Source organism: Salvelinus fontinalis, chromosome 33 (genome assembly GCF_029448725.1).
Source record: "Salvelinus fontinalis isolate EN_2023a chromosome 33, ASM2944872v1, whole genome shotgun sequence".
In the NCBI taxonomy this organism is placed as follows: Eukaryota; Metazoa; Chordata; class Actinopteri; order Salmoniformes; family Salmonidae; genus Salvelinus; species Salvelinus fontinalis.
Genome location: NC_074697.1, coordinates 8,243,555 through 8,258,540, shown reverse-complemented (window position 1 = coordinate 8,258,540; position 14,986 = coordinate 8,243,555). Strand labels below are relative to the sequence as shown.

General features: G+C 45.4%; 1 protein-coding gene across 1 annotated transcript in view; it reads left to right on the top strand.

Annotated features, from left to right (window-relative positions):
* Positions 1-1,040: 1,040 nt before the first annotated feature.
* The window catches only part of LOC129831707 (START domain-containing protein 10-like), a 45,591-nt gene continuing 31,645 nt past the window's right edge, over positions 1,041-14,986 (top strand). The window contains exons 1-4 of the mRNA XM_055895089.1: positions 1,041-1,889; positions 7,368-7,515; positions 7,614-7,717; positions 11,012-11,129. Of these exons, the coding sequence (XP_055751064.1) occupies positions 1,734-1,889; positions 7,368-7,515; positions 7,614-7,717; positions 11,012-11,129 (526 nt within the window). The 5' untranslated portion in view covers positions 1,041-1,733. The remainder of the gene's footprint in view (positions 1,890-7,367; positions 7,516-7,613; positions 7,718-11,011; positions 11,130-14,986) is intronic.

The following is a 14,986-nucleotide window of genomic DNA, read 5'->3' as shown; positions in this document are numbered from 1 at the left end:
TACCCAGGCCTGATATATAAGACTCCAGACTAATAAATATAAAGTCATTAAAACTGTAGCCTTCCCAGGCCTGATATATAAGACACCAGACTAATAAATATAAAGTCATTAAAACTGTAGCCTACCCAGGCCTGATATATAAGACACCAGACTAATAAATATAAAGTCATTAAAACTGTAGCCTACCCAGGCCTGATATATAAGACTCCAGACTAATAAATATAAAGTCATTAAAACTGTAGCCTTCCCAGGCCTGATATATAAGACACCAGACTAATAAATATAAAGTCATTAAAACTGTAGCCTACCCAGGCCTGATATATAAGACACCAGACTAAGGAACTTATTCAGACATAAAATATCAGAGACATGTGGCGTATCATCCCATTGGAGATGTGTCTTTCTTAAAGGCACTTGCCCATTCCGGCAAGTCAGGACTGTTTTTGGGTTGCCTGAAGAGTATCATCATTTATGGAATTTTTGGATTCCTCTTTATGTGTACATTCTAATAAACAAGGACTCCAAAAGGCTTCTTCGGCTGTCCCCATAGAATAACCCTTTTTGGTTTCACGTAGAACCCTTTTTGGTTCCATAGGTGAGTGTAGGCTACTGGTCTGTACATCGCCATAGGTGAGTGTAGGCTACTGGTCTGTACATCGCCATAGGTGAGTGTAGGCTACTGGTCTGTACATCGCCATAGGTGAGTGTAGGCTACTGGTCTGTACATCGCCATAGGTGAGTGTAGGCTACTGGTCTGTACATCGCCATATGTGAGTGTAGGCTACTGGTCTGTACATCGCCATAGGTGAGTGTAGGCTACTGGTCTTGTTTGACGTTTCTAAAGTAGCCTAAAGGCATTCTCCCAATAGCCATATCCCACAATAATGGTTATGTTGTTGAAATTGCAAGAAAAATAGTGAGAAAATAAACGACACCAGCAAAAAAAAGGGTGAAGTAGGGAGGAGAGTACACGTCAGCTTATTGGTCCAGGCGCGCTGATATCTGGTCCCTGATACAGGGACGTACGTGCGTGCGTCCGTCCGAGTGTGCACGTAGCCGAGTGGGCGGTTGTCAATCTTTCTTTGCTTCTCTGTGTGTCTCAAACGCTTTCCTCTATTCGTCACACTGCACCATCAACCCCCGACGACGTCGAGTGACCATAGGTGGGCACACAGCGACGCAGGGGAACGGAAATGTAAACGCGCAACAATTGATCAAAACCATCCGACTTGTTAGCCTTTCATCTCTAGTGGAGTCGTGGTGAGACAGCGGACACATATGTCTCACTTAAATAGCTACTGTGGACCATATTGAACTGAAATTGATTCACGCCAGAAGGTCAATAATGTTATAAGATAAACGCCGGAAAGCTTCCACTCATGTGTTTATATAGTTTCTATGAAAACTGTAGATTTTCTTATTTTTATACCCGTGTTTTTGTGCGTTCTTCGTGTTTGTTCAGCAACTCTCCTTTCTAAGCACACATAATCACAATACGCGGATTGCGTGCTCAGTGTGTGTGATAAAGAAATCACATTATAGGAATAATTCACTCAGAGGATAGAGGTGTAACGTTACGTCGTTTAGCTCAGTCACTCCTCACCGGCGCCGGTTCGTCCCAGTCTGCTTCGGGTCTCTCCGCCATCGGGAGTTTCCCTACCTCGGTTTGGTCCCATCGTTGTTCTTCCCAGTGAACTGCAGAAGAGCGAGCTCGCGCTACCCGGTAAAATATTATGTCGGTGTTGATCCCGGATGACCGGGCATTCAGCAGCTTCAAGGAGGAGTGCGGGAGTGAGGAGGGCTGGAGTCTGACCTACAATAAGCCGGACATGACTGTGTGGACCCAGACTATAGGAGGAGACGAGGAGAAGTCACTCCACAAGATCAAGGTGAGAACAGGGCAGGCCGGTACTCAGGTGAATGGAAAATGTGAGGAATAGAGGACACCATATGGGTTACCTCAGTCACACAGTCCCATAGCACAAGTCATAATGTCCTAAACTGAAACCCTTTCATAATATTACTCAGAGGAGGACAAGGAAGTGGTATTTACAGGGAAAAAGGACATGTAGATTGTTAAAGTTTTGGACCGGGGCCAGGGTCAGGTGTGTGCTGTATGTATCCGGGTCTGTGGCAGGATAGCGGACAAACAGGTGTTATCACATGGAGTTGTTTGAGGGAGGGAGATGGGGAGAGGAAATGTGTGTACTGTACACATGATTAATCAGCTCTGACGTCACACTGTTGGAGCAGGCTACTGTAAACTCAGGTGTGTGTGTGTGTGTGTGTGTGTGTGTGTGTGTGTGTGTGTGTGTGTGTGTGTGTGTGTGTGTGTGTGTGTGTGTGTGTGTGTGTGTGTGTGTGTGTGTGTGTGTGTGTGTGAGACCAGTTATGTGTGATGTAAGAAGCTGCAGGTGGAAGTCTTGTTCTGTTTCCCACAGAGATTCCTGCTCTGCAACCTGTGAGTGCAGGTACATTAACTGACACATTACATTTGACAGACATGACCGTCAGTTTTGTCACCTGGTGGTCATAGAGAAGGAAACATATGGGAGGTAGGCAGTCAACCTGTTATGTTAGCTGTCATCTGTCTGTCATCTATTTGTCATCTATCTGTCTCTTAAGTGTCCGTTTGCCTGATTTGCGTACTGCCACAGAGTGCGTACTGCCACAGAGTGCGTACTGCCACAGAGTGCGTACTGCCACAGAGTGCGTACTGCCACAGAGTGCGTACTGCCACAGAGTGCGTACTGCCACAGAGTGCGTACTGCCACAGAGTGCGTACTGTCACAGAGTGTGTAATGTGTGCTTAAGGAGAGGCCTTGTCTCTCTCTGCACTCATAGCCATTGGGGATAAAGGTGTGAGACTGTATGTTTTGTGTTTTTGCTCAGTTAACGAGAGAGCAGGATACAAAGTCGCTCTGGATAAGAGCGTCTGCTAAATGACTTAAATGTAAATGTAAAAATTGATGGGAGTAGCCCTCAAACCATTACATCCTTGTGTGTGTCTCTCTGTTTGTGTGTGTGTGTGTCTCTCTGTTTGTGTGTGTGTGTGTGTGTCTCTCTGTTTGTGTGTGTGTGTGCTCAGGAGGCAGTGATGCTATGATCCTGTTCTTCTATTTCTAGATTTGGATAAAAGCACAGATGCTCTCCCAGCTGATACATGTGGAAAGTGTGTGAGTGTGATATCCAGTCTGTCGTAGTGTTCCCCCTGAGGGGGCTGTCGTAGTGTTCTCCCTGAGGGGGCTGTCGTAGTGTTCTCCCTGAGGGGGCTGTCGTAGTGTTCTCCCTGAGGGGGCTGTCGTAGTGTTCTCCCTGAGGGGGCCGTCGTAGTGTTCTCCCTGAGGGGGCCGTCGTAGTGTTCTCCCTGAGGGGGCCGTCGTAGTGTTCTCCCTGAGGGGGCCGTCGTAGTGTTCTCCCTGAGGGGGCCGTCGTAGTGTTCTCCCTGAGGGGGCCGTCGTAGTGTTCTCCCTGAGGGGGCCGTCGTAGTGTTCTCCCTGAGGGGGCCGTCGTAGTGTTCTCCCTGAGGGGGCCGTCGTAGTGTTCTCCCTGAGGGGGCCGTCGTAGTGTTCTCCCTGAGGGGGCCGTCGTAGTGTTCTCCCTGAGGGGGCCGTCGTAGTGTTCCCCCTGAGGGGGCCGTCGTAGTGTTCCCCCTGAGGGGGCCGTCGTAGTGTTCCCCCTGAGGGGGCCGTCGTAGTGTTCCCCCTGAGGGGGCCGTCGTAGTGTGTTCCCCCTGAGGGGGCCGTCGTAGTGTTCCCCCTGAGGGGGCCGTCGTAGTGTTCCCCCTGAGGGGGCCGTCGTAGTGTTCTCCCTGAGGGGGCCGTCGTAGTGTTCTCCCTGAGGGGGCCGTCGTAGTGTTCTCCCTGAGGGGGCCGTCGTAGTGTTCTCCCTGAGGGGGCCGTCGTAGTGTTCTCCCTGAGGGGGCCGTCGTAGTGTTCTCCCTGAGGGGGCCGTCGTAGTGTTCCCCCTGAGGGGGCCGTCGTAGTGTTCCCCCTGAGGGGGCCGTCGTAGTGTTCCCCCTGAGGGGGCCGTCGTAGTGTTCCCCCTGAGGGGGCCGTCGTAGTGTTCCCCCTGAGGGGGCCGTCGTAGTGTTCTCCCTGAGGGGGCCGTCGTAGTGTTCTCCCTGAGGGGGCCGTCGTAGTGTTCTCCCTGAGGGGGCCGTCGTAGTGTTCTCCCTGAGGGGGCCGTCGTAGTGTTCTCCCTGAAGGTCTATAACAGTGAAGAGCAGTGACATGTAAAGTGCAGAGGCATTGAAACCCGGAGAGAGGATCTTTATTATCCATATATTATTATTATCAGCATCATTATCATCAATAATCTATCAGCCAGTAACCATTAGTCAGCCATATCATCAGCATTATACACACACACACACACACACACACACACACACACACACACACACACACACACACACACACACACACACACACACACACACACACACACACACACACACACACACACACAGAGGCAGCAGAGCTATCATTCTGTATGTATATGTGGACGGTGTGTGTGTCATATGTGGGTGGCTTGACAATCTGTCAGACTGCTGTGTACTGTTTGGTCTTTCCCCAGCCCACACACACCCTGAGGACTGAGGGAATCCCTACTCACTGATGGTATACAGATACACACTCATCCCCTCTCATCCTTCTCTTCCACATTTCTCTACCCGTGTCCAGCAGAACAGATGAGCTTTGACAGGCCTAGGAGGGGAGTAGACAGGGACAAGGAGGAATGTTGGATTAAACACAGCAGCTGACTGTAGTGCAGTCTGATGCAGGGGGGAGGGTGTGTGTGTATCAGGTTAGAGGTCGTGTATCATGTGACTGTGAGCATGCAGTGTCTGGCCCACAGGACTCTGTCAACCATGATCACACGTACAACTGTTCTGTCAAACGTGATCTCTCACTCATGGGGTTTCAATTGACGGTTCACAAACACCATTCTCCATGTCTCTCTCTCTCTCTCTCGCTCAATTCAGTTTAAGGGGCTTTATTGGCATGGGCAACATATGTTAATATTGCCCAAGCAAGTGAAATAGATAATAAACTAAAGTGAAATAAACTGTTCAGAAATGAACAGTAAACATCACAAAAGTTCCAAAGGAATAGAGACATTGCAAATGTCATTATGTCTTTATACAGTGTTGTAACGATGTGCAAAGAGTTAAAGTACAAAAGGGAAAATAAATAAATATGGGTTGTATTTACAATGGTGTTTGTTCTTCACTGGTTTCCCTTTTCTTGTGGCAACAGGTCACAAATCTTGCTGCTGTGATGGCACACTGTGGTATTTCACCCAAATTGGATTTGTTTTCGAATTCTTTGTGGGTCTGTGTAATCTGAGGGAAATATGTGTCTCTAATATGGTCACTGAGCAAGGCCATACTCACTGAGTCTGTACATAGACAAAGCTTTCCTTAAGTTTGGGTCAGTCACAGTGGTCAGGTTTTCTGCCACTGTGTACTCTCTGTTTAGGGGCCAATAGCATTTTATTTTGCTCAGTTTTTTTTGTTTAATTCTTTCCAATGTATTAAGTAATTATCTTTTTTGTTTTCTCATGATTTTTCTTGGGTCTAATTATGTTGCTGTTGCTGTCCTGGGGCTCTGTGGGGTCTGTTTGTGTTTGTGAACAGAGCCCCAGGACCAGCTTGCTTAGGGGACTCTTCTCCAGGTTCATCTCTCTGTAGGTGATGGCTTTGTTATGGAAGGTTTGGGAATCGCTTATTTTTAGGTGGTTGAAGAAGGCCCTTCTTGCCTTGTCGCTCAGATCGTTCACAGCTTTGTGGAAGTTACCAGTGGCGCTGATGTTTAGGCCGAGGTATGTATAGTTTTTTGTGTGCTCTAGGGCAACGGTGTCTAGATAGAATTTGTATTCGTGGTCCTGGCGACTGGACCTTTTTTGGAACACCATTATTTTGGTCGTACTGAGATTTACTCTCAGGGCCCAGGTCTGTCAGGGCCCAGGTCTGTCAGGGCCCAGGTCTGGCATAATCTGTGCAGAAGATGTAGGTGTGGCTGTAGGCCCTTCTGGTTGGGGACAGAAGCACCAGATCATCAGCAAACAGTAGGCATGTGTCTCTCCTGTCCTCATCATAGAGGAGGATACTGAAGCACTTCAATAGAATTACAGTGACGTCTTCTCCCTCCCTCTCTTTTATCCTCTCCTGTTTCAATCTGCCCTGCGGACACAATCACTCCATTATTCTCTCAGCTCCATTGTGACTTTTAAGTCCTTAGTACAACACGCACGCACGCACGCACGCACGCACGCACGCACGCACGCACGCACACACACACACACACACTAACACACACACACACACACTGATAGATAGTTTTAAGGTTAGACTATAGATCTGCTTGCTCAACCCACAAGGCTGATGATAGATAGTTTAAGGCTAGACTATAGACACACACACACACCATTCCTCCAAACACAGACCCACAAGGCTGTTGATAGATAGTTTTAAGGTTAGACTATAGATCTGCTTGCTCGACCCACAAGGCTGTTGATAGATAGTTTAAGGCTAGACTATAGACACACACACACACCATTCCTCCAAACACAGACCCACAAGGCTGTTGATAGATAGTTTTAAGGTTAAACTATAGATCTGCGTGCTCGACCCACAAGGCTGTTGATAGATAGTTTTAAGGCTAGACTATAGATCTGCTTGCTCGACCCACAAGGCTGTTGATAGATAGTTTTAAGGTTAGACTATAGATCTGCGTGCTCGACCCACAAGGCTGTTGATAGATAGTTTTAAGGCTAGACTATAGATCTGCTTGCTCGACCCACAAGGCTGTTGATAGATAGTTTTAAGGCTAGACTATAGATCTGCTTGCTCGACCCACAAGGCTGTTGATAGATAGTTTTAAGGTTAGACTATAGATCTGCGTGCTCAACCCACAAGGCTGTTGATAGATAGTTTTAAGGTTAGACTATAGATCTGCGTGCTCAACCCACAAGGCTGTTGATAGATAGTTTTAAGGCTAGACTATAGATCTGCGTGCTCGACCCACAAGGCTGTTGATAGATAGTGCACAACTTTTGGTCCGGGTTATCCCCATGTAGCTGGGTTTAAAAGTAGTGCACTCTATGGCTTTCTCCCCTCCCCCCACTCCCCTATCTTCTGTCTGTGTGTTTGTGGTGTGGAGTCTTCCCCTGGCTGAGGTAACCATGGAGATGGCGTTACTCTAGGGCAGTTTTGCAGGCCACTGGTGTGTGTGCTCTCACTTTTTAACAGCCTGACGTTGTGCCCAAGGTTTTACTATTAAACTGCCCCCTCCCCAAATAACGGTAGGTAGGTGTGTGTGTGTGTGTTGACTATTTATTGAATGTGTGTGTCTCTCCTGCAGTGTCGGATGGCGTGTAAGGACGTGCCAGCTGAGACCATGTATGATGTTCTCCATGACATCGAGTACCGGAGGAAATGGGACGCAAACGTCATCGAAACCTTCGACATCGGAAAACTCACTGTTAACGCAGATGTGGGCTACTACTCCTGTACGACACACACACACACACACACACACACACACACACACACACACACACACACACACGTTAATGTGTTAATGAGGCTCCTCCTCGTCTGTGTCTAGGGAAGTGTCCCAAGCCGCTGAGGAACCGTGACGTCATCACACTGCGCTCTTGGCTGCCCACTGGCAGTGATTACATCATCATGAACTACTCTGTCAAACATGCTGTAAGTATAAACATGTGCAGGGAGAGAGTTTCCTGGTACACAAACCTGTACTATACCGTCTTCCTCAGGGCTCTCCAACCCTGTTCCTGGAGAGCTACAGGACGGTATGTCTCCAGGAACAGGGTTAGAGAGAACTTACAGGACGGTATGTCTCCAGGAACAGGGTTGGAGAGAGAACTTACAGGACGGTATGTCTCCAGGAACAGGGTTGGAGAGAGAACTTACAGGACGGTATGTCTCCAGGAACAGGGTTGGAGAGAGAACTTACAGGACGGTATGTCTCCAGGAACAGGGTTGGAGAGAGAACTTACAGGACGGTATGTCTCCATGAACAGGGTTGGAGAGAGAACTTACAGGAGTGTAGCTCTCCAGGAACAGGGTTGGAGAGAGAACCTACAGGAGGGTAGCTCTCCAGGAACAGGGTTGGAGAGAGAACTTACAGGACGGTATGTCTCCAGGAACAGGGTTGGAGAGAGAACTTACAGGACGGTATGTCTCCAGGAACAGGGTTGGAGAGAGAACTTACAGGACGGTATGTCTCCAGGAACAGGGTTGGAGAGAGAACCTACAGGAGGGTAGCTCTCCAGGAACAGGGTTGGAGAGAACCTACAGGAGGGTATGTCTCCAGGAACAGGGTTGGAGAGAGAACCTACAGGAGGGTAGCTCTCCAGGAACAGGGTTGGAGAGAGAACTTACAGGACGGTATGTCTCCAGGAACAGGGTTGGAGAGAGAACCTACAGGAGGGTAGCTCTCCAGGAACAGGGTTGGAGAGAACCTACAGGAGGGTATGTCTCCAGGAACAGGGTTGGAGAGAGAACCTACAGGAGGGTAGCTCTCCAGGAACAGGGTTGGAGAGAGAACCTACAGGAGGGTAGCTCTCCAGGAACAGGGTTGGAGTCTTGGACAGCCCTGCACTTCCCCCTCAGTGTTTGTAAATCTGAAGAAACCAGATGAGGGTCAGCAACATGTCCGAATGTCCCTGAAGTCCTATTGGAAGTCTCAGTGGAAGTCTCAGTGGAAGTCTCAGTGGAAGTCTCAGTGGAAGTCTCAGTGGATAGCCAACTGGTTGTACGACGCTCTACAGGGAGAATCAGAAGAGAACAGACCTGCAGCATAGTGTCCCTTGACGTCAGTGGGAAACATGCTGCAGTGGGACTGTCCACTCTATTTAAATGAACATGTCTTGGAGTATCTTTACTGGTTGTGTGTGTCTACGTAGGTGCAGTTTGAGAAAGGTGTGTCGTGTGTTTAAATGTGTGTTTAAGTGGACTATTTGCTCACTGTAGTAAGATTGTATTTGGTTAAATAATCTTCTGGCATTTGAATAAAGCTTTATCGGTCCGTGCCGCTGCTAATGCTGGATAAAGCCTGTGTGTGTGTGTGTGTGTGTGTGTGTGTGTGTGTGTGTGTGTGTGTGTGTGTGTGTGTGTGTGCTGGATAGGGCAGTGGTAGCTCCGGGTTAGATCACTCAGACAGTACGGCGGCTCAATGCCAAACTGAAAATGTATCTCCTTCCGATCTGTCCTTCAGGATCTTTGAGAAGTTGAAAGCAAGATGGTAGAACCTTGACTTGAGCTTATTGGAGGAGCCTTCTAGAACCCTTATAATACCGCTCTCCTTTCTCCTGTTCAATCAGAACTGACAAGACTAGTCACCTAGGGCAGAAAGGAAGGGGATAACGGTTTGGTTTGGAATTAGGCCCACATGCTGTGGTTGTTTTTCTGCCCAGTGGAGGAAGAGAGCGAGATCGAGGCATCCTGTGTAGAAGGAAGCACTCAACACATTTCTCTTTCTCTCTCTTTGTGCTGTGTGTGTGATCAATGTTAAGTGGAAAACTCATGTGACTGCTGCTGCTGTAAGCTTCCACACGCAAACACTCAACAAACCTGCAAGACGCTATAAAACACAACATACATCCACATACAAAACATCCACACAAACATAGCTACTTTTCTCACATTGAGTTTGGTGAGAGTTATTGGGTTTGGTGAGAGTTATTGGGTTTGGTGAGAGTTATTGGGTTTGGTGAGAGTTATTGGGTTTGGTGAGAGTTATTGGTTTTGGTGAGAGTTATTGGGTTTGGTGAGAGTTATTGGGTTTGGTGAGAGTTATTGGGTTTAGTGAGAGTTTTTGGGTTTAGTGAGAGGTGAGAGTTTTTGGGTTTAGTGAGAGGTGAGAGTTTTTGGGTTTAGTGAGAGGTGAGAGTTTTTGGGTTTAGTGAGAGGTGAGAGTTTTTGGGTTTAGTGAGAGGTGAGAGTTTTTGGGTTTAGTGAGAGGTGAGAGTTTTTGGGTTTAGTGAGAGGTGAGAGTTTTTGGGTTTAGTGAGAGGTGAGAGTTTTTGGGTTTAGTGAGAGGTGAGAGTTTTTGGGTTTAGTGAGAGGTGAGAGTTTTTGGGTTTAGTGAGAGGTGAGAGTTTTTGGGTTTAGTGAGAGGTGAGAGTTTTTGGGTTTAGTGAGAGGTGAGAGTTTTTGGGTTTAGTGAGAGGTTAGAGTTTTTGGGTTTAGTGAGCGGTGAGAGTTTTTGGGTTTAGTGAGCGGTGAGAGTTTTTGGGTTTAGTGAGCGGTGAGAGTTTTTGGGTTTAGTGAGAGGTGAGAGTTTTTGGGTTTAGTGAGAGGTGAGAGTTTTTGGGTTTAGTGAGCGGTGAGAGTTTTTGGGTTTAGTGAGAGGTGAGAGTTTTTGGGTTTAGTGAGAGTTTTTGGGTTTAGTGAGAGTTTTGGGGTTTAGTGAGAGTTTTGGGGTTTAGTGAGAGTTTTGGGGTTTAGTGAGAGGTGATAGTTTTTGGGTTTAGTGAGAGGTGAGAGTTTTTGGGTTTAGTGAGAGGTGAGAGTTTTTGGGTTTAGTGAGAGTTTTTGGGTTTAGTGAGAGGTGAGAGTTTTTGGGTTTAGTGAGAGGTGAGAGTTTTTGTGTTTAGTGAGAGGTGAGAGTTTTTGGGTTTAGTGAGAGGTGAGAGTTTTTGGGTTTAGAGGACTACATACATTCAGTGTGATTAGGGAATGAAAACCAGGTGTGTAGTATGGAACAAGACAAAACAAATGGATATATGAAAAATGGAGCGGCGATGCCTAGAAAGCCGGTGACGTCGATCGCCGAACGCCGCCCGAACAAGGAGAGGAGCCGACTTCGGCGGAAGTCGTGACAGCATGTTCTGGCTGTATTGTGCACTCATGCAAAACACACCCAAATATCTGGAGGCAATTATATTTACAGCAATTGAACTAAGTGTCAGTGGTTGAGACCATTTCCTCAGATAGGGGTGTTCTGTGCTAACTAGGTCTGTTCCACTGTTCCTGTAGAAATACCCCCCAAAGAAGGACATGGTACGAGCTGTGTCCATCCAGACTGGCTACCTGATCCAGAGCCACGGACCGAACCACTGCACTCTTACCTACCTGGCACACGTGGACCCAAAAGGTAATACACACAAGACTCAGTGGAGGTTTCTGAGGGGAGGACGGCTCATAGTAATGGCTGGAATGGAGTCGATGGAATGGTATGAACCACATGGAAACCACGTGTCTGATACCATTCTATTGTCTCCATTCCAGGCATTATTATGAGCCGTCCTCTCAGGAGCCACCAGGTGGTTAATGTCTGCTAAATGACTTAAATGTAATGTTAATGTGCTTGGAGAGTTAATGAATGATTCATACTCAGGACCTTCTTTCAACAGAAATTGCCATAGTAACTGCATCTGGAGGACAGGGACAGTCCCGCATCTCTCTCTCTCTCGTTTTCCATCTCTCGTTTTCCATCTCTCTCTCTCGTTTTCCATCTTTCAACTCAGTTCAATTGACTTTATTGACATGGCAAGTTCATTATTACTCACATTGTCAAAGTGTATATATATATATAAATAAATAAATAAATAAATAAATATATATATATATATATATAAATATATAAATAAATAAATAAATGGTGGGACCAACAGCAATAATAATAGTAGTAGTGGACATGGTATTACCATTAACAACAACAATATTAATCAGAACAACAATACATTAAAGCAATGGTAGTAGAACAGTGTCAACATGACTGAGAAGACACATGACATGGTATGAAAGACGAAACAAAACAAGATGGGAAAAATTATCAACATTACATTGTACTTTTCATTGGCTGTCCCTCAGGTTGTGGCAGGAGGACACATATTTGGCTGCCAAAACTGCACATTTTGGCTTTTCACCCAATAAATATGAGATTTTTTTCTTCATATTTTATAGTTTCAAATTCTTTGTATTGAATTATAATTTTGGGAAATAAATATTCTCTTAGGTCTGAGTATTTGTCACAGTGTAATAGGAAATGCAGCTCTGTCTCTACCTCTCCTCTGGAGCAGAGTGAGCACAGCCTGTCCTCTCTGGGCAGCCAGGTTTGTCTGTGACGACCGGTCTGTCTGTTTAGAGCCAAATAGCATTGAAGTTTACTTTTTTGTGGTGTCTTTCCAAAAGGTGATATATTTTTATTTTTGTTTTGTGATGATTTGGTTGGGCGAGATGCTGTCCTGAGGCTCTATGGGGTTGGTTTGGGTTGGTGAACTGAGCCTCAGAACCAGCTGGCTGAGGGGACTCTTCTCTTGTTTCATCTCTTGACATTGTAAAGCTGTGTGATGGAATGTTTTGGGGTCACTTGTTTTTAGATGGTTGTAAAATTTGCTGGCTCTTTTTTCTATTCGAATGAGGAGGGGGTATTGGCCCAATTCTGCCCTACATGCATTATTTGGAGGTTTTCTTTGTACTTGCAATACAGTCTTGCAAAACTCTGCATGCAGTATTTCAATTGGATGTTTTTCCCATTTGGTGAATTCATTATTAGAGAGTTGACCCCATACTTCACTGCCATATAGAGCAACTGGTTCTATAACCGATTGGAAAATTTTGAGCCAGATTCTATTTGGAATTTCTATTTTAATGTTCCTTTTAATGGCATAGAATGCTCTTCTTGCTTTGTCTCTCAGCTCGTTCACAGCTACCTGTGTTGCTGATATTTAGTCCTAGATATGTGTCGTTTTTGGTGTGTTCTAATAGAACTGTGTCCAAATAGAATTTATATTTGTCATCCTGATTTCCTGACCTTTTTTGGAATATCATTATATATATATTTTTTTTTAGGTTAATGGTCAGAGCCCAGGTCTGACAGAACCCGTGAGGACGATCTAGGTGCTGCTGTGTGGTCATCTGCGTACAGCAGATGCTTGATTTCAGGGTTGTGTATCTTCTAATGTTTTTGCCAATTCATCAATGTAGATGTTAAATAGTGTTGGACTTATTGGGCAGCCCTGTTTCACTCCCCTTCCCTGAGAAAAGAAGGCTGTTTGCTTGTTGCCAATTTTAACCACACATTTGTTTTTAATGTACATTGATTTAATAACATATGTTTTCCCTCCAATACCACTTTTTATTAGTTTATAAAAAAGACCTTCGTGCCAAATTGAATCAAATGCTTTCTTGAAATCTACAAAATACGAGTAGATTTTGCCTTTGTTTTGGTTTACTTGTTTGTCAATTAGAGTGTGGAGGGTGTAAATGTGGTCTGTTGTACGATAATTTTTTTAGAAATCCAATCTGGCTTCTGCTCAGGACGTTGTGTTCATCAAGGAAATGATGTAGTCTGCTATTTATAATACTGCAGAGAATTTTCCCCAAGATGCTGTTAACGCAAATTCCTCTGTAATTATTTGGGTCAAATTTGTCTCCATTTTTATAGATTGGTGTGATCAATACCTGGTTCCACATATCGGGGAAAATACCTGCAGTGAGGATAATGTTGAAGAGTTTGAGTATAGCCAATTTGAATTTGTGGTCTGTTTATTTGATCATTTAATTTAAAATACCATCAGCACCACAGGCCTCTTTGGGTTGGAGAGTGCATAGTTTTTCCAATAATTCTTCTTCTGTAATTGGGGTATCCACAGGATTCTGATAGTCTTTGACTGCTGATTCAAGGATTTGTGATTTTTCTTTAATATCTTTTTGTTCTGGGCTCTTTGTTATATTGCTGTAGTGGTTTGCAAATTGATTTCTCCACATATCCCCATTTTGGATAGCCAATTCCTCCTGTTGAGGTTTGTTTAATTTATTCCAATTCTCCCAGAAGTGGTTTGATTCTATGGATTCCTCAATTCCATCCAGCTGATTTCTAATGTGCTGTTCCTGTATTGTCCTTAGGGTGTGTTTGTATTGCTTCAGTGTTTCCCCATATTGAAGGCCTATTGTTCTATTGTCTGGTTCTGTGTTTTTGATTAGATATATTTCTCAATGACTTTCTTAGATTTTTGCAATCATTATCAAACCATTTTTCATTATCTGTTATTTTTGGTTTGCTCTTATGCTTCTTTAGATTAGCCAAGGAGGCTAATTTGCCAAATATAAAGTTTATGTTCCAAACGGCCAAATTTACACCTTCGTTGCTGTAGGAGAATGTTAAGGCTAAAAAGTTGTCCAGGAGAGATTGTATTTTTTGGCTACTAATTGCTTTTTGGTAGATGTCTGTACTGTTTGCACTCCATCTATAGGCCTGTTTAGTACCATGTAATTTATTGGGCCGTGATGCTTCATGGCTGGGTTCTGCTCTTCTCAGATACACTGTAATTTTACTGTGGTCTGAGAGAGGTGTTAGTGGGCTGACTGTGAAGGCTCGGAGAGACTCTGGGTTGAGGTCGGTGAGGAAGTAGTCTACAGTGCTGCTGCCAAGGGATGAGCTGTAAGTGTACCTACCAAAAGAGTCTCCTCTCAGCCTACCATTGACTATGTACAGACCCAGTGTTCGACAGAGCTTCAGGAGCTGTACTCCGTTTTTGTTTTTCACTTTGTCATAGTTGTTTCTGTGGGGGTATGTGGGGAGGGAAAGGTTGTTGCTTCCTGGTAGGTGTTTATCCCCAGGACTGTTAATAGTGTCTAGTTCTTCTGCTGTTCTAGCATTCAGGTCTCCACAGACCAGTACGTTGCCTTGGGCCTGAAAGTGACTAATCTCCCCCTCTAGAATGGAGAAACTCTCTTCATAGAAGTAGGGTGACTGCGGGTGGGGGGTGTGTGTGGCACAGAGGAAGACGTTTTTATCTGTCAAGACAGCCTCCTTGTTGATTTTTAACCAGATTCCCCTGTTTTGATCAATTCGATTGAATTAGTTAGTTCAGATTTATACCATATTAACATTCCCCCTGAGTCTCTGCCCTGTTTGATTCCTTTTAATTTAGTGGATGGTATGATTATCTCCCTATAACCTAGTGGACAGCCAGTGGAAACATCACCTCTGCACCATGTTTCCTG